This window comes from Aquarana catesbeiana, linkage group LG04 (assembly GCF_042186555.1).
Source record: "Aquarana catesbeiana isolate 2022-GZ linkage group LG04, ASM4218655v1, whole genome shotgun sequence".
In the NCBI taxonomy this organism is placed as follows: Eukaryota; Metazoa; Chordata; class Amphibia; order Anura; family Ranidae; genus Aquarana; species Aquarana catesbeiana.
This window is the reverse complement of record NC_133327.1, coordinates 125,316,032-125,335,227: the sequence shown is the minus strand read 5'-3', so window position 1 is coordinate 125,335,227 and position 19,196 is coordinate 125,316,032. Positions and strand designations below refer to the sequence as shown.

Below are 19,196 nucleotides of genomic sequence, written 5' to 3'. Positions count from 1 at the left end.
TAACCACAATTATTCCTTTATATTGGTTTTTGACATTTACAAATGCAGCAATTTAGAAATCGGATGAAAGGTTTAGCACTGAGAAACACCTTTTTAAAGATAAATAGTGCATTTTATACAGCTATATAGATCAGAACAAAATGAGGGACATTGTTCCAAATCAGGGACAGTTGGGAGCTATGTATTAGGGCCAGTTTAGACAGGAGCCATAAACCAGCATGTCTTTGGGGCTTAGGAGGAAATCCGAGTACTGGAGGAAACCTACAAAAGCACAGGGAGAACCGCATGCAATTAGTGCCCTGGTTGGCATTTGAACCAAGGGCCCTTGTTCTGCAAACCACTCAGTAACTACAGTTGTTGTCCTTTCCCCCAGCTTGTGACTAGACAGTCAAATTTGGAACCACCAGACTGATGAGCTCCATCTCTTTTTCTATCACCTTGCACTGCAGCACAGCTATATGGCTGCTTGTGCCACTTCTCCCTTCCCCAGTCTGTGCTGTACTGTACAGGGGATTGCAAAAGACTCAACCTGGTGACATGTTTAATTTAGGAACCTAACCTGCTAGAATTTAAAAACTACATTTACAATATGAATATTGAGCTCGATTTTTTTTTTATGCATTAATATCTGCATGGAATTTAGCTTTAATGGCAGGTCCTTCAGCAACATGTACTTATCTTCTCTTCACTCCTCTGCTACTTCATTTGAACATCAGAAGTGAAGAAATAGACCAGCTACTTCCAGGTATGGGGAGCATGGGACTCGCCTCTCTTGCTTTCATATGGCTGTGCTGGTGCTTGGTGATTGGCTGCTAAGACGCCCAGTCCTGTCATGTGGGATTTGGATAGGAAAGACCTATTTCAAGCATTTCAGTTTAGCATTTATTTGAAGTTGATACCTACCTTAATACAAAATGCCAACTGTTACTCTATTACATTATTCTGTGTATGCCCAGTAATGTAATTCACACTATAACTAACTTGCCGTACATTTGCTTGTTGTAATTATTTCTTCTTAAACCAAAAAAATAAATAACTAAAAATGAAGAAACAAACAAGCAAAAAAAAAGAAATGAATGGAAGTCTCCAATGTTTGTTCTAACAGTTGAAGAGCCAGCTCTCCCAGGCTGAACTGTCATACAGCAGTGTTCTGGATGGGATGAAGAAGGAGATCTCTCAGCTAACTCAAGAACTACACCAGAGGGACATCAGCATTGCCTCCTCCAGCATTACAGCCAAAGAATGGGAGAGGAGAATGCAAGCTGAACGAGTCAGAGCTGAAAGGGAAGCATCACAGCATAAGGTACTACACAAGTGGTTGTAGAAATATGATAGCTAGTCAGATTTGTGAATAAGTTTCACTTCTTATATTTTAGTATTTGTAGATCTTTTGGTTTTCAGTAAAAGTATTCTTCACTTATGCATTTTTTCATTGTTGTCTTTCTGTGAATTGTGTGAACGTTAGTGATCAGTTTATTACAAAACTCCAGCCAAAATATTTTTACCTGATTGTATAGCACACAGATTTCTTTAAAACATTATCACTGGGTTATATGTAGTTATCTTCAGGTGACTGGACACAGGCAAAAGGAAAGGCTGCAGGGTCATCTCCCATCCCCCTAGCCACATTTTTTTGCTGGTGTCCTTAGGTGATGGACCTCTTCTCTCTACTGAGAGAAGCCTACCTTCTTACATGGTCTGCCCGATGCAGAGCCTAGTCTCTAAGGACCCCTGCAGGGATATGCCCACCGTAAAAATGGCGAAGCCAGTAAGACATTAACTCCTTCCTATTCCTACTGCTGACATGGTGAGTAAACAGGGTTGAATCGCTTTGGAGATGAGAATTCCAAACTTCTGGTGGCGCGGTTTTACAATCCAGGATGGCCTGGCTTAATTGTGCTATTTGGCTGTCCTTCCGGAGGGCGCCTGCTCTGGCACTGTTGCACCTGGTCTCCTTACTTGTGGTGCTGTACTGCACCTGCACAGCAGAAATCATGTGCTGGACATGCGTCCCCTTGTTTTTTAGAAGGTTGTCTAAGGTTGCGTGCCCTGCCTCTTCCTTTGCATTCAGGAAGCCAACTGAGCAACATCTCCTGGTTGTAGGTCCTGAGGGCACATTAATAGCAGTTTACTGTTGCTGATCCTGGGTTACAGTGGTCTACATGTTCTTGCAGCGAGGCATTCTCCACCATCCACCACTGCTGAGAAGGTCATGAATAGCTCACCGTGCACATTTTAATCACACACATGCTGGATCATAAGCAGAAAGTTAAGGGATCAGATGAGCTCAATAGCTCAGGCTCCGCCTTTATCTCTGTTGAGGTTTAACCACTTCCATACCGGGCCATTTTGGCACTCCTTTCCTACATGTAAAAGCCATAATTTTTTTTGCTAGATAATTACTCAGAACTCCCAAACATTATAAGTTTTTTTAGCAGAGACTCTAAGAAATAAAAGGGCTATCGTTGCAACTTTGATTTTTTTTTTAACGCGTTTTTTTTGGGGGAAAAAAAACGTTCATGAAAAAAAAAAAAAAAACAGTCACATTAGCCTAATTTTTTTATATAGTATGAAAGATGATGTTATGCCGAGTAAATAGATATCTAGCATGTCACGTTTTAAAATTGCGCACACTCGTGAAATGGCGCCAAACTTTGGTACTTTAAAAATCTCTATAGGCGAAGCTTTAAATTTTTTTTTTTTACAGGTTTCCAGTTTAGAGTTGTAACTCTAAGGAGGAGGTTTTGGGCTAGAATTGTTGCTTTTGCTCTAACAAACGTGGTGATACCTCACATGTGTAATTTGAACGCCGTTTACATATGTGGGTGCGACGTATGTATGCGTTTGCTTCTGTACGCGGGGACGGGGGCGCTTTAAACTTTTTTTTTTTATTGTTTATTTTACCTTTTCTTTTTTTTTTTTTTTTGATCACTTTTATTCATATTACAAGGAATGTAAACATCCCTTGTAGTAGGAATAGTGCCTGATAGGTCCTCTTTATGGAGAGATGTGGGGTTTATAAGACCCCACATCTCTGCTCCAGAATATGCCTTCCATATTTTGTGCAAACATTTTACACATTTTTTGATTCCAAGTGCACCTTTTTCTGATGTCTAGGTTTCCCTGGCAGCTTTGGAAAGTGTAAGAAAGGAGAACCAGCAACTAAAAGAAATGCTTGAAAAACAAGAGCCAGATGTCCTGCTGGTAAGGTCAAGTGATGTTCTGAATTATAGTTGGCATAGATTGGCTAAACAGGGGCAAAGCTGTAAAGCAGAGTAACAGCTGGTGTAAAATTTACCCATGTTCCTATATATAGCCACATGCCAGGACCTGCTGCTTACCTTTATTCCTGACTTGGGATATGTTCTGGTGCACAACATGTACGGAAAAGGATCATTTCCCTTTACTGTGAAGGAATGGGAACAACCATTGATCACATTTCCCAAACATGAGCAATTCTTACATTTTAAATTGCTAATTTTTACATAGTAGATCTCTGCATGGATTTAAGAGTGTATATATAGCCATTTGTTTTTGTTTTGGATAGAGGTGGGAAGGAATACAACCCTTGTCAAGGTTGTATTGCTGGGTGTGTCCATGTTGGGAGGATCATCCTGTTCGTTTGTCCTGGTGAAAGTGATTGGAAATCCCAAATTTTACAGCCATCACCAAAACAAGAGGTGAGGGTACATTTCCTACTGGTGTGACCTGTTTAAGTGACAACTGTCTAAAAGAGGCTTTCCACTTATTTTGTAGGGATTTCCTCTCATTTCCTGTTGTGTCTTTGGGACAGGAGGTGAAGGGACCACCAGCAATAAATAAATAAATTTTAACCCTTCCCCTACTTTTATAAAACGAAAAATAAAATTTTGGCTATACATATACTTTATTTTTCCACAAGTGAAGCGTGAATTGTAAGCGTGTTTGCAAATATTGTGATGTTTATAGCTAGTCCTTGAATTCTGTGCTTCCCGAATTGATGGATTTTATTCAGCTAAATACCAATGAAAATACACTTTAACTGACTGCAAGATCACATTCCTAAAATGTAAAGAAATATTTTTATACTTAATAAATTAATGGAATATTCTTATTTGTGTTTTTCCTGTCCTGGAATCCAGTGATGTCGGCACCCCAGCCGTTTCCATCGGCTCTCGGGTGCTGCTGCCACCATTGCCTGTAAGGGAAAACGGCAGTGAAGCCTTGCGGCCTCACGGCCGGTTCCCTACTGCTTTGTGACTGGCCCTGCGGCGGGGGAAGGAGGAGGAGGGCCGAACTTCCGGGTGATCTTGCCGTGGCGAGATCTTCTGGAAGTAGGAGCAAAGTACCAATGAAAATTCTGTCTCTCAGCTCTACTAGCCAATAAAAAGAACTGATATTATCTGTTTCTAGTAATGCAAAATATACCAATATACAAAGAATAATGGAAGCATTGCCTATGCAATTTTTGTTGGGCCTAGTTAGAGTACCTGTAGGCATTTGATGATTAATGTGTAGTACCTGTATTATTATTATACAGGATTTATATATCGCCAACAGTTTGCGCAGCGCTTAACAAAATGAAGGCAGACATTACAGTTACATTACAATTTGGTACAAGAGGAATCGGTCATTTCCATTTGCAGTCTGTGTTTCTACATAAACTGTAGCAGATGCGAGTATTTATTCATCCAATAGTTCATTGTTGTTACCTCTCAGTGTACAGGTAAGCATAGGCCTACAGTTACCACCCCATTCCGTTGAAGGCATGCATCTTTTTGCACCAGATATCATAGAGGCCTTTTAACCCTTTTGCTGCCAGGTCAGTGCGCCGTACAGACCTACAGCCCTGCTATAAGCTGGCGTACAGACCTGACTTTCCTCTTTCTGCTGTAAGCTCATGGTCACCTCAGAGACCATGAACTTATAACAGAACTGTTCAGCAGATGCTTCTGAACAAACTGACCTTAAATATGACCCCCCCCCCCTTCCCCCCTATGCCTGTTTCTACATCTTCAGCCTCACCACCAACCGTCGCTGTTCTACGCCCCCCTCATTCTATTTGCCCCTTTGCATCTGTTCTTTTCAATGCACCCCCCTCCCAGCACTGATCCATCACTCCCTGCAACCTCAATTTCCTGTGGCTACCCTGCAGCCACCGGCTTCCCACCATACTTTACATACAACCTTAGTGAAGGAAGCCATTTAATGAACATTTGCACAATTATTTCGGAGCTTAAAAAAATCAGTAGCACTTTTTATTTATTCTACCGGTCATGTACTTTCAGAAAATATATGGTTTGGGGGGTCTTTTACAAACTCTGAAAGTGCAAAAGGATAACATTTCACAAAAAGGCACAATTTATAATGTACAAATATTTGTTATTTATCAACTCCATACAGTTTTAACTTTTTGTATTTATTAGAATTTAGCAGGAATTTTGTAACTTTTGCCATGTGTGTATCCACTAATGTATTTAGTGTATTTTTAGCGAAAATATTGTTTTGATAAACATTCGCGCAAATATCACTGGGCCTAAAAAAAAATCAGTAGCACCTTCCTTTTATTTTATTGGTCCTATGCTTTCAGAAAATATATTATTTTGGGGGGGGGGGGGGGAGGGCTATTTTACAAACGCTGAAAGCTGTTAGGGAATAATAAAAAATCAATGGAAAACTTGCAAAAATGGTGTGGCCATCCGAGTTTAAATGTGAAGCGCAGGGCCTGGCAGTGAAATAGTGAAAAACCATGTTTCCTGATGATCCTAGTTTTGCCATTCACAAGCTTTAGAACGATGCTCTGCTATATGGTTACCTGTATTTATTCTTTTCTTAAAAATACTGTGGTTTTTTTTTTGTTTTTGTTTTTTTCTTCCCTTGTGCGTTTCTGTTGTATGTGCCCTATGGATTTATTTCAGATCACAATCTTTGTGCTTTCAGGCTTTGGAAAATCTTGAGTGTGAGAACCAGAGACTAAAGCAAGAATTGTCCCAGGCTCAGGGGAATCTGGAGCTTGTTGGGCAGACACGCGAGTCTGATATCCAGACTGCAGTGGATAGGTGAGGAAACTGGTTCTCTTGGATGATAGCAAATTATGTGCTACTGGCATGTTCACGGTTCTGAATGAAAATCAATTACTGTATATCACAAACCTCAGACACTGCTGCTCAGAGATTGAGGTGAAGAGCCAATCGGCGGCTCTTTACCACGTGATCAGCTGTGTTCAATCACAGCCGATCATGGATGTAAACAGAACCAGTTATCGGCACTCCTTTCCTCACGCTGACAGCGTCAGAGAGTTGATAACCGGCTTCTTTAAAAGGGACACTTTCACTGATTATCAGTGTCCTGATTATCAGTGCAGTCCCAACAATGCCCATCAGTGCTGCCAATCAGTGCCCCCTCATCAGTGTCACCTATCGGTGCACATCAGTGAAGGAGAAAAATTACCTGTTTGCAAAATTTTATAACAAACTATGAACGTTTTGTTTTTTTTTTCTTCAAAATTTTTATTCATTTATTTAGCAAATAAATAAAAAACCCAGTGGTGATTAAATGCCAGCAAAAGAAAGCTTTATTTGTGTGAAAAAAAGGATAAAAATTTAGTTTGGGTACAGTGTTGCATGACCATGCAATTGTCATTTAGTCCCGGTTCACACCATCGTGATGCGGGAACCAGCGTGATTCCAGTGCCTGTTCCTGCATCGCATAGAACTCGTAGGCAGTTCACGCTGCCCTATGCGAACCGCTGCGGGTGTCAATTGAAAGTTAATGACACCCCCAGAGCGGTTCATATATTGCAGTGTAAACTGTGAATTCAGAAAGGAATCGGGTCACAGGGGTGTGACGAATTGGGCTCTTGCACTATTTTGGTCTCAATGCGATGCGATTTCAGCCATACAATCTGTATGGCTAAATTCGTATCACACAGACATTGCATGTGATCTGCACAGCAGTGTGGGTGCGAATCAAATGCAATGTCTGACATCGCACAAGTGTGAACTGCCACTCAAAGTGTGACAGCGCTGAAAGCTGAAAATTGGCCTGGGCAGGAAGGGGGTAAAAGTGCCCAGTAGGCAAATGGTTAATGCATCAACCTGCCTAAACAGAGGGGCAGGTTCAAAAACGTGCCTCCAGAAAGTAGTGTAGTGATTTTATTTCCAAGGTCGCCACTAAATTTATATTAGCATGTAGATATAAAGTTTTACCCTAATGAATAACTTAACCCCCTCATTCAGGTTCCAGCTATGTGACTGAAGTTGAAATGCTGCAGGCAGTACATTGCACACCCTTTCCATAGAGCTATTGTATGCCACTTCTTTCAGATGGGCCATTAGGTGCATACCAGCAGGAATTAGCAGATTCTTTCGCTGGAATGACAAGTGTATGGGATCAGCAGCGGCTGCTCTGTCTATACAAAACAATAACGGCTGAAAGGAGCTGTTGCTGTTCGCATGTATTCATGCAACAAGTGGTTACCTTCGGTTTGAGATATACTGTATGTATGACCCTGGACTCCAAATGTCGGACATCTGACCCTGAGGCTCGTTTCACACTGGTGCACTGTCCGACAACGGAAGTCATTCGCACCGCACTGCAGTGCAAATCACATGCAATGTCTGTGCGATGTGAACTCAGCCATACAAACTGTATAGCTGAATTTGCATCGCATTCGGACCAAACTCGCACAGGACCCTTTTTTTGGTCCGCACCAGAATTGGATCGCAGTGTTCACCTGATTTCTGTCTGAATTGATAGTTTGGACTGTGATATGCAAACTGATTTGGGGGTGTCATTAAGTTTGTATTGACACTCCCAGCGGTTCGCATAAGGCAGTGTGAACTGCCTGCGAATCGGGTGTGATACAGGAACCCGCATGGATTTGCAGGGTTCTTGCATCGCACCAATCTGAACCGAGCTTAACTGCAGGTAACCGCTCTGTGTGTGTATACATGTGAACAGTGACAACTCACTGCCAGCCTGTCATTGCTTTGTACACGCTGAGCAGGTGCAGCTATTCATATACACACTTGATCCCAGCTGCATAAACCTGCTGATTCTTGCTGCCAGGATCCACTGTATACACCTAATCACCTGTCTCAAGGAGGCCTTAATCTTCAAATCCTATGAGAGCACAGGGGTTAGAATTCCACTAATAAACCTTCACTGTCATGTACTGAAGAAGTATCTGGCAGTGCATGTGTTGATGGATTTCCCCAAATTACTTAATGAAAAACATAGCTGCAAATATAAAAACTGTAATTTTTCCCTCAAGATCAGTACTTTGTTTAGGGCACATTTGTAACTGTAATAAATGTAATGGTTTAGCTGCTCCTCAAAACATTTGTTTCCTTACTGACAGGAGATCCCAGGAACTGCTGGGCAAACATGAGGCAGAGCTGACCGCACTTAATGAGCGGTTGAATAAGGTCTCTCAGCAGTATGAGGAGGTCCTGTGTGCTCTCCATTCTCAACGGGAAGCCGCCTCTGTTCTGAAAGGTTTAAGCAGGACAAGTTCTCTGGAATCGGTGTCATCTGAGCACAGCCAAGCAGATGTCCGTGTTATAAGTGAGGACTCCAACCAGGAATCACAGGTGAAAACTGACTGCACTTATATGTAAACTTAACATTTCATGTTCCTGATATGGGCCTACTGTGCCATGTACTTGTATAAGAAAGAATCCTGTTCTCTTTGTATTACTTACTTTGTGTGAAATCCCTGGTGTTCCTGTCATTCCCTCTGCTAAAAACTGGGCTGGGCTAGAACTGGATTGCCTGGACTCCACACTCTCCCTGCGGGTGGAGCCCTCCAGCAGTCACGGCTCCCCTGGTGCTCGGCGCAGTGGCTTGTGTGATGACACGGCCTTCAGCCTCCTGTCCTGATTGGCCGGGGCAGGAAACCGATTTGCTGGTATCACAGGGTGGGAGGGTTCAGGGAGCAGTGATCTGCGCCCCGAGGACAACCTAAAACTGGTCAATTGGGGCCTCAGGCTGTGGTCATGTGCTTGTGAGGGGGTGACAAACCAGGTAGAGACCTGTTGGTCCGGCGCCCCGTACAGTGCACTGCCACACAGATGGTGCGGGCTGGGGGATTGCGCCCCTTGTGGACCGGCCGCCACATCCCTGTGCCTACAGCCTTGTAACTGTTTATCTGCTTTATGAGGTCTAAGGCACTGCTGCCATTGCTTACTAGGTTTAGGAGATTTAGCAATACTATTTCTGTTTGCTCTTTGTTCTCCTTGCTGGAGGCTCTGAGATGAAGATGTAATGCTCTGCCTCTAGCAAGTGCATTTTCTTTTTAATTCCCATCTAAACCCCCATACATCTCATAGAATCTTACAATTTACATCTGTCAGTTGTTAATATTTCATGTTTTATCTCTCAATTCACATTTTCTCATTGTAGCTCCCAATGCCACCGTCCTCCCCAGCCAGTACAATAGCTGCACGGTTCCTACAGGAGGAGGAGCTGCTATCACAGGATCTTATTCAAAAACTAGATTCTCACATTGAGGAGCTGAAACAGGAGAGTCGCCGCACAGTGCAACATTTCACAGACGTCAGGTAACATGGGTGGGTTTCTGCTGTCTGTGCAAAGGCCATGAAGGACATTGGAGTCTGTCTTATCTACCAGATGTCACTGGTTAGTCTTCTATTCACCTTACCTGCTTTACCTCAATTTGTGTGTTCTTAAGTGTTCTACACTATGTATATGAACAATTAAAACTCTTCTTTGTGTTCTTTATATACTCTTGTACAAAACATACAAATCTTTGTGGGGTGAATTCAAGCTTTACAATACATGGTTTGTGCTTGTATAATATTTCTATGTAGATATTTTGGACTATTTTGGTGATATAGTGAATGTGAAGAACTTATTACTGCCATATGTCTTGTATGTACTATTCTAATAAGAGACTTTAAAGAGATAACGACCGGTTCCCTGCAAGAGGGAAGGCAGTATACCCACCTCTCCAGTGGCCTGTGACCTGTCTCCCCTCCTGTACTTTTCCAGTGCTGCATCCTTCATCTCTCTCCTGGGTATTCAATGCATTTGAGAGTGTTTGATTCCTTTTTACCAATGCTAGCACCTTCCTCTGACCCTATGTCATTGCTAAATCCTGCAGTGACATAGGAGTCAGAGGAAGGTACCAACATGGTGGGGGACACAGGTATCCAACACTTTAGAAAGCAATGAATAACAAAGAGACTGAAACAGAGAGGAGGTAGGTCACATGCTGATGGAGAGGTGAGTATAATACCTTTTCTTCTCTGGCAACAGGATATTGAACTTTCTTAAAGGTTGCTTGTGGTTCAGTGTAAGCTCACCTTGTAGTTTTATTTGTATATCTAGCCTAAAGCAGAGTTCATAGAAATTCAACTGCCACTTTACTGGAGTCTAATGAGAGATGTTAGATGTTTATAATAAACTGGTAGGCACCATTGCAGTTGATGCTGGTTCAGCCTTTGCCGCAGATTGTCTGTCTTTTTTTTTTTTTTTTTTTTAGAAACTTTTAGCTTAATCTATTGATAAAAAAGATTACATGACACGGCAACCCATCACCAACAACCAGATTTCAGCCTTGCTAAATTAAAGGTGCTCAGAACAATGCATAAAGCCTACGTCATAAAAATGGTGGACCCTTACCCTGTGTCTATACTTGCCTTTCACATTGCTTACATCTCTGTTGCTATTCAGTCAATACTGTAGTCACCATAGGTGTGTGGTTCGGGGGGGGGGGGTTCTCTTTAATAAACACGTTGGCTTATATGATTATTAATTGGTATCTGTGGATTACATCACTTTGCAAATTGCTCTTCTGCCTTAGTGAAGAGACAATGTCACCTTCCATATACAGGGCAAAGTGACAATGTCTTTGCAAAGCCCCTCCCCAGGGATCCACTGATACTCCGTTTCCCTGCACTTCCCTGCAATTGCTTCCATTTTCATAGTGGGTACCAACATCCCCGGTGTCAGCTGGTGGCGGACACTAAGGAAAGCAGTTACATCACTTCTGTTATGTGACCGTGCTTAAGCCTAATGATCTGCTGCTGGATCACTAAACCTTCCTCTCCTCTACAGCCAAGGAAGCTGCCATCTTTGCCTCTGTTTTGATCTGTAGTTGGTGCTGCACATGTGATCAGCTATGATAACATCCATTTGACGTCTTGATAGTTGGGTTCACTGCTGACATAAGCACAGTAGCAACTGTAACATACTTTTAATGTAATTGTTTTTGGAAACATTTTAATTGGTTGGTTTTGTTCCATTTTAACTGAACAATCTGAAGATAGAATCTGATTCGTTACTATGCACAGCTGCTCCAGATTCTGTATGTTCTACTTTTAGTAAATTATTCCCATTATTGTTTGGATATGTTTTTTTGTCCAGTAGCAGTATCTAGTTTGTGTATTTCATAAATACGTAAATTGAGGATTTTTATTGCTAGATAATTTATACACTGACCTGTTCAGACTTTAACAAGGCAGAGAGCAGTGCAAAAGTACTATAATCTTTACTAACCAATTCCAGTTACCTGAAATTAGATCAGTGAGTGATTAATGCTGCTTGTTTGCTATGGGATCCTAGTTTTGACTACTTTTTGAATTGTAAGTAAGTCTACGCGATTGAAGGGGGATTGAAGGGGAATTGCTCTTAAAAACAAAATCCCATATACCACTCCTTCTTTTGCCATCTGAATATTGACAAATCACATCAGATGTAAACAAAGTCACTTTCTCACATCTTATTGGTGTCCTCTGACATTTGTGCACTATAGAGAACAGTGGCTGAGCTGGAGGCATCAATGACTGGCCTAAGTGGGATGGACCAGTCCATGCACAGAAAATTCACAGGAACCTGAAGGATGTAAACATTGCCTGGTCCCCATGACTAAGCTCCGAGGGGGGGGCAGCGAAACGTGTTGGGGGGGTGGCCTGGCTGGAGTTGCCACTCACACACTCATCTTAGGGGCAGCATAGATGTGTGGCTACAGGGAGTCCTTTCTTAACCTTGTGTGATTGCAGGAGCTGGGACAAGCTCCCTCCTGTGCCAGCACTCCCAGCGTTGGTAGCCCAGCATTTACACCTCGCTCCAGAGAGCCTGAGCGGCAAACAAAGCTATGTCGGTCACACTGGGTTATGAGATGCTGGGTTTGTCTTTATCTGAGGTCTGTGTTTTTTATTTTTCAGATTTTATGATTGGGAAGGGGGGAGTACGCTGTATCTTGTTATATCACTATTTTTATTTGAATGTGAATTGACTTTCTAATACACTTTAACTGACTGCATAATCACATTCCTAAAATGTAAAGAAATATTTTTATACTTAATAAATTATTTGAATATTCTTTTTTGTGTTTTTATTGAGCGTTGCATTCAGTACCATTTTAATGTATGAAATATGTCATGTTTTTATGCTGAGAGTCTATCACTTTGAGTTTTTGAAGCTAAAAGCTATTTAAAGAGGAGGTCCAGCCACCCACAAAAAAATGAAAGTCAACAGCTACAAATATTGTAGCTGCTGACTTTTAATATTAGGACACTTACCTGTCCTGGAATCTAGTGATGTTTCCATTGGCTCTCAGGTGCTGTTGACACCATTGCCTGTAAGGGAAACTGGCAGTGAAGCCTTGCGGCTTCACAGCCGGTTCCCTACTGCGCATTCGCAAAGCGCGTTTCGCTTTGTGAATGGCCTGGCGGTGGGGGAAGGAGGAAGGGGGCCGAACTTCCAGGTGATCTTGCCACGGCGAGAGGACCCGAAAGTGGAAGCGGATACCTGTCATAAGCAGGTACCCCTTCCCCCTGAAAGGTGCCAAATGTGGCACCGGAGGGGGGGGGGGCAGATAAGCAGAGCTTCCCCTTTTGGGTGGAGCTCTGATTTAAAGAAGAACTCCAGGGAAAACAAGCATTTACAGTCTTCTGGTATGCAAGGAGTTAAGTGGGGTGTGTGGCATTCTGGATTTGCCTCTTTTTGGTTTCTAATTTTTTGGTTGACTGAGCCACTTGAGAGGAGATATATGGCTCTCCTTCACTGCAGCTACACAGCTCGCCTCGCCTCGTCTCTCCTCTGCCCATTCACACACAGCTTTGTATTTAGTGAATGGGTTATCAGAAAACAAAGCATCCTGCGATTGGGGGGGGGGGCAGTGCCGCTGCCAGCGACTCTATGCTGCTGTAGAGGAGATCCATAGCTGGGGTGTAAGAGGGCCTGAATTAAACAGCTAAACTATACTATTGGAGTTCAGTGAAACAATAAATTGTAAAAAAGGGAGAACTCCGGGAGGTGGCATGCATCATTTTTGTTCTTAACTCCTTGTATGCCAGCAGATATTGAAAAAAACTTTTTTTTTTTTCCCTTGCTTTCTTCTTTAAACTGTACTGTTTGTATAGCCAGAATTTTTTTCTGTTTGGTTTTAATAGGGAATTGTTAGAACCCTTGCCAGGTTTGCTATCTTGTTCCATTGTGAGCGTTCCCATCACTTCCTGCCTTAGTGACACAAAAGGATTGAGAGGAAATCTCTACAAAGTGAGGGGGATTACCCACTTAGAAAGTTGCCATTGGAACAGGATTCCCCCTTACCTGTCCTGGTGGCAACTGTAAAAACTTGGAATTTGGAATTTCTGTCATGGTGACAGTGGTCATTGTAACTGATAGAGGATGAATCTCTCCAGCAGGGACACAGACTGCCTGGAGTTTTAACCATTCTATGCTTTTTCAAAACTAACAAAAAAGTTTTGGCTGCACATAAATGTCCTAGAATGCCTCAATCGATCACTTTTTTACCTGGCTCAATCTTACACCCACCTTCTCCTTAAAGTGTTTCTAAAGCCTTAAGGTTTTTCACCTTAATGCATTCTATGTATTAAAGCGGATTTCCAACCCAAAAATGGAACTTCTGCTTTAAGTGTGGGTGACCCCCTGACATGCCACATTTGGCATGTCATTTTTTTGGGGGAGGAGCGGGTACACTGTTTTTACAGGCACCCAGCTCCCACTTCCTCCCCTGGCTCCGCGGTGCCGGAAGGAAGTTCACCTCTCCCCCCTACCTGCAATTGTCTGGGACCCGTCACAGGTCCCAAAAGATTGCCCGGCCATTCACAGCAAGGCTCGCGCATGCGCAGTGCGCACCCGGCTGTTAAGCCACAGCTGGGCGCTCACAATTAGAAAGCCGGCGCCTCAGAGAGGAGGGAGAGAGGAGCGAGGCCTCCTGCACCCACATCGCTGGACCGTGGGACAGGTGAGTGTCTGATTATTAAAAGTTTGCAGCTACACTTTTTGTAGCTGCTGATTTTTAAATGGGTGGAACTCCACTTTAAGGTGAAAAACCACCTGTGCTGCAGCTCACCCCAGACTCCCCCTTTTTCCTTACCTGAGACCGATCTGATCCAGCGATGTGCATGAGCACAACGGCTCCAGCCACTGTCTCTCTCCTCATTGGGCAGCTTGATAGCAGCAGGAGCCATTGGCTCCCGCTGCTGCCAATCAAACCCTGCAACATGGGAGCCGGGGGTGGGGCTGAGTCCTGCTGTCTGTGTCAATGGACAAGGCAGCGGGTCTCAGGAGCGTGCCCGCACAGGTGCCCTCATCGAAAGCAGCTTTCCCTGGGGTCACCTGATGAAGAGGAGGGGCTTGGAGCACGAACCCGAAAAGAAACTCGGGGGATTTTGCCAGCCGTCTCAGCGGTGTGTGGGCGCCACTGGAATAGCTTCGTTCTAAGGTATTTCATAATGAGCTAGTATGCGATGCATACTAGCTCATTATGCCTTTGTCATACAGGGTTTTTTTTTTTCAGAGTTTACAACCTCTTTAACACATAACAATCCTCCAACATTTTAAAGTAGAGCTGCAGCACTAAGTTATAGGTGCCCCTGCACAAACAGTTTTCTCTTAAAGTGGTAGTAAACTCTCTTTTTTTTTAATTTACTTACAGGTAAGCTTAAAATAAAGCTTTCCTGTAGGTAAAATAATTATCTCCTAAATGTGCACCATTTAGGAGATATTCTAGTGAGTAGCAGCCGGTGACAAAACTGGTGCATGTGCTCTGATGGAACGGCACGGGTATGCTGTGTGCCGCGACATCATCGCGGCTCGGCCTATCAAGTATTCGCAGCCTGCGAACTTAAAAGGAAGACCAGGTGAAGATGGAAGCCTCTGCAGCGGTGACAGTGTGCCACTGGAGGGCTTTGTTTCATGGTAAATCTTTCATAATGTGCTAGTATGCAATGCATACTAGTACAATATGTCTTTACCTTGCAGGGAGAGGTTTTTTTTCCCCCTCAAGTTTACTACCGCTTTAAGTCTCCTTGCTAATTCCCACAAATACCTTTTGATCCTGCCAGTGAAGATCACTTAATGCAGCTTCCTGTGGTGGTGTGGCAATGATGCTGCACTGTATCCAAATTCAGAGTAGAGAATCTCCTGTAGGCTGTACAATGGGATGAGAAAATGTTGTAGGGGGTGTGGCTATCAGCATTGTCACGGATGATTCACAAGCTTGTAGTTTGTCAGTCAGCACCTGGTCACACCTAGTCCTGCCCACTGCATTCTGGATTCAAAGCGCTGTCTTTATTACTGAAACCCTAACACTGTGAGCTGCAGTGTCTGGGAGGTGAGCACATGAGACACAAATGCAGAAGGATTTGGCTCAGCCACGGAAGGTAAAACGTTTTTTTTTACTTTGTTAGGCTTGTACATCATATAGTAACTGGATTTGGTACTTTTATTTTTTTTTTCAATGGCATACAGGAGCCTTTAGTTGTACTTTAACTGTTAACAAAATGTAAGTGAATAAGAGCTTACACAGGTCAAGGACTCTTCCCAGGCACCTATGTGACAGTGAGGTGCTCAAGCACTTATACCTGTAAGTACAAGATATTTATTTTTCATCTCAGTAACCTAATGGAGTGGCAAGGGATAAATAAAAGGGGTAGGTTGCATTGCTAGTGGGTCACTATTAAAGAGATCCTGTTATTTTGCTCTGCATTGGCAAAACAACTGTAAAACTAAGGACTCGTTCACACTAGGTAAGGCATTTTTCCGCACTAAAAAAAATTTAACCTTATCCTAAAAATAAACACTTAACCTAATTTCCTAAAACGTCAAGGGTTAGTACACTTTTTATAAAAAAAAAAATAAATATATATATAAATATTTTATATAGATTACAGCTGTCTGTACATTGAAACACTGTCCTCTTCCTTTTTCTTTATTTTTCTTTTTTATACTTTTGATGCTGCTTCTACTGCTCCCCTTTTTTGTCCTGCCTTTGGATGTCCAGCCTGAACAGCTCACATGAGCTACAAGAATGCTCTTTGACTTGCAGAATTCTGAGCTCAGTCGCCGAATCTAGAGAGAGAGTAGGCAAGCCAAGTTCTTGTAGCTCAGTGCGTATTCATGAGGTGTTTGGGCTGAGCATTGTAATATTGTAGCCATTCACAAGGTAAGAGGCTGCAGTTCTGGACTGAGTAGAGAGGGATTAGAACCCCAGTCAGGTTTTTATTGATGTCTGTGGCCCAGTAAGGGAGATTCACGTTATTTATTTGTCCTGATTATTGTTCTCACCCAATCTGTAAGTAAAACCCAAATTTCTTTATCGTACATCATGGGACACAGAGCGGCATAATGATGACTAATTGGGTTATACGCTACCTTTAGGTGATTGGACACTGGCAACCAATAGTAAGACGGTTCCTCCCATATAACCCCTCCTATACAGGAAGCACCTCAGTTTTTTCGCCAGTGTCTTGAAGGTGATGGTCATGGCTGTTGAAGCTCTTCAAATTCTTCAAATAATGTCCCAGTGAGGATGTTATAATTGGATCCATTCGGAGGGCATAAGAAAGTTAATGTGGATGGTACCCGAGCCTCGGTTTCAAGAGCGAGGTTTTGCTTGTAATGTGTCCTCTATGGCGCTGGACCCTTGTTAAATTGGTTTTCCTGGTCATAACTTGCCCAAGGCAAACCAGAAGGGTGCTTTACAGGTCCAAGGGTGTGGCCCCCAAAAAATGGGGGACCCAGTCCTTGAAGGTCCTCAGAGGCGCTACCCGCCGTGATGGGGGAAGATTGGACCTTATGAACAGGCCCTGCTGCTTGGGATGGTGAGTACTCCCTTTGGGAATTTCTATGTGTTACTGTAGCTATATTCCCTCTGTTTCTGGTGTGGCCTTTTTAGCCTATGTCTGAGGATTAAAGAGCGCCAGGTATGGCGCGCTTTTATGGCGTGCGCCGTTGCGGTGCGCATCACGGGTGCTTGGCGTGCGTCTGGGCACGGCGGAGGCGCCGCGCGGCGTGCTATGCGATCAGCCCAATGCAGGCTTTATAAGGAGCAGGTGCTCCTAGCATGTGCTGGGACAACGCAGAGCAATACTTGGGCACGTGAGTCTGGAGGTTTTTGGACACAGTTACAATAGGTTTTACACTGGTCTCAGCTTGTGGGGAGTGCTTTTTCCACGTATGTAAGCAATGTCTTCCAGAAAACATGGTACAGGGAGCAAGGCAAGCACAGGGGTAAGGGGACCTTCCTTAAAAACAGGAGACTAGCCCCATGCTGATGCAACCTCAGTCTCCCCTGAAAGACCTGTGACATCTGGCCTGGCTGAGCCATTGCATCTGTCAGGCATCGTGGCCACCACCAATATTCCTGCCTCGGCTTATGCTACTAGGGATGATTTGGCATCGGCATTAGCAGGCCTTGAAGGCAAGATAGCTGGCATGATTGCTGCTGTAACACAGGTAGGAAAGAAACGTAACAGATCTCTCTCTCCTGAGCCGGAGCCAAGTGGAGAATCACTAGAGCACCAGGACTCTTATAGCCAAATGGGTCCAGGTGATCTGGATCCAGAGTGGGCAGAGGATTTGGAGGAGGTGGCCATGAAAGACCGGGAAGAGGGAGATGCTGAGGACTCAGGTTCAGAAAAAACAATTTCAGCCTCCCATTCCCAGAAATTGTTTATCCAATCTCTGACTGAGATGGTAGGAGTTGGGTTTAAGTTACCTCCGGTTCAGGAGTCAGACTTTCCTGCTCTACTTTGGGATCTTTGCGACCTCAGTAAGGTTCCCAGGCGTTTCCCTTGCATCCATTATTGGAGCAGGTGATCTACGCAGACTGGGATCATTCTGACAGGATATTCTTGCCTCCAAAAAGATTTTCTATTTTATATCCTATGGAGGAAAAGTTCAGGAAGAGATGGGGTACACCTTTGGTGGACGCCGCCATTTCTTCAGTGAATAAGAATTTAACCTGTCCAGTGGACAATGCCCAGGTATTTAAGGATCCGGATGATAAAAAGCTAGAATCCTTGTTTAAAGCCTCCTTTGCGGTGGCTGGTGCAGCAGTTCAACCAGCAGTGCAGCCATTGGGATTTGTCAATCCCTAAAGGACTGTGTTAAAAGGTTATTAAAAGACCTGCCTTGTCAGGAGGAACCTTCCGAGGAATTGTCGGAGCTTCCTCATGCCTTATGTTTTGCAGTAGATGCATTGAAAGACTCAATTTAACAGATGTCTCGTTTGGCGTTACTGTCCGTACATATGCGCAGGGTTCTGTGGCTAAAGAACTGGTCTGCTGAGACTCCATGCAAGAGGCTACTTGCAGCTTTTCCTTTTCACGTAGAACGCTTGTTTGGCGAAGATCTGGATAAATATATCCAAAAGATCTCTGGAGGAAAAAGTGCTCTCCTCCCTTCTAAGAGGAGAGGTAAACAACCCTCTTATAAGATTCCCAATGCTCCAGGTCCTAGTGTCTCTTCCCCCAAGTGTTATCGACGGCCTCAGCCGTCAGGTTTTAAAAAACCTCAGGGTCAGAGGAAGCCCTGGAACCAAAAGCCAGCCAAGTCCAACTCCAAGTCAACCTTATGAAGGGACACCCCCGCTCTCACGGGTGGGGGGCAGGCTTCAGCTGTTTCTGGATGCATGGGAAGATCTGGTCCAAGACAGATGGGTTATTTCCACCATAACACAGGGTTACAGAATACAGTTCCGGGAGATCCCTCCAAACCGTTTTCTGTACTCAAGGGTCCCGTCAGACCCAGAGAGAAAGAAATGCCTATTCCTAGCCTTACAGCATCTGCTGAAGCAGGAGGTAATCGTCAAGGTTCCGCACGAAGAAAGATTCAAGGGGTTTTACTCAAACCTTTTTACCGTGCCGAAACCAAATGGGGAACGAAGGCCCATTTTGGATCTCAAGGCTCTCAACCTTTTTGTAAACGTCCGATCCTTC

At 43.6% G+C, this 19,196-nt stretch overlaps 1 protein-coding gene across 3 annotated transcripts in view; it reads left to right on the top strand.

The window, feature by feature from the left end:
- The window catches only part of CEP63 (centrosomal protein 63), a 42,623-nt gene extending 30,328 nt beyond the window's left edge, over window positions 1-12,295 (top strand). The window contains exons 11-15 of one of the 3 annotated variants that reach the window (XM_073625522.1): window positions 1,106-1,303; window positions 3,118-3,204; window positions 5,920-6,038; window positions 8,342-8,573; window positions 9,385-12,295. In XM_073625522.1, coding sequence (XP_073481623.1) covers window positions 1,106-1,303; window positions 3,118-3,204; window positions 5,920-6,038; window positions 8,342-8,573; window positions 9,385-9,546 — 798 coding nt within the window. In that variant the 3' untranslated portion in view covers window positions 9,547-12,295. The remainder of the gene's footprint in view (window positions 1-1,105; window positions 1,304-3,117; window positions 3,205-5,919; window positions 6,039-8,341; window positions 8,574-9,384) is intronic. The other 2 variants (XM_073625521.1, XM_073625523.1) reach the window with 2 other exon arrangements.
- The last annotated feature ends 6,901 nt before the right edge of the window (window positions 12,296-19,196 follow it).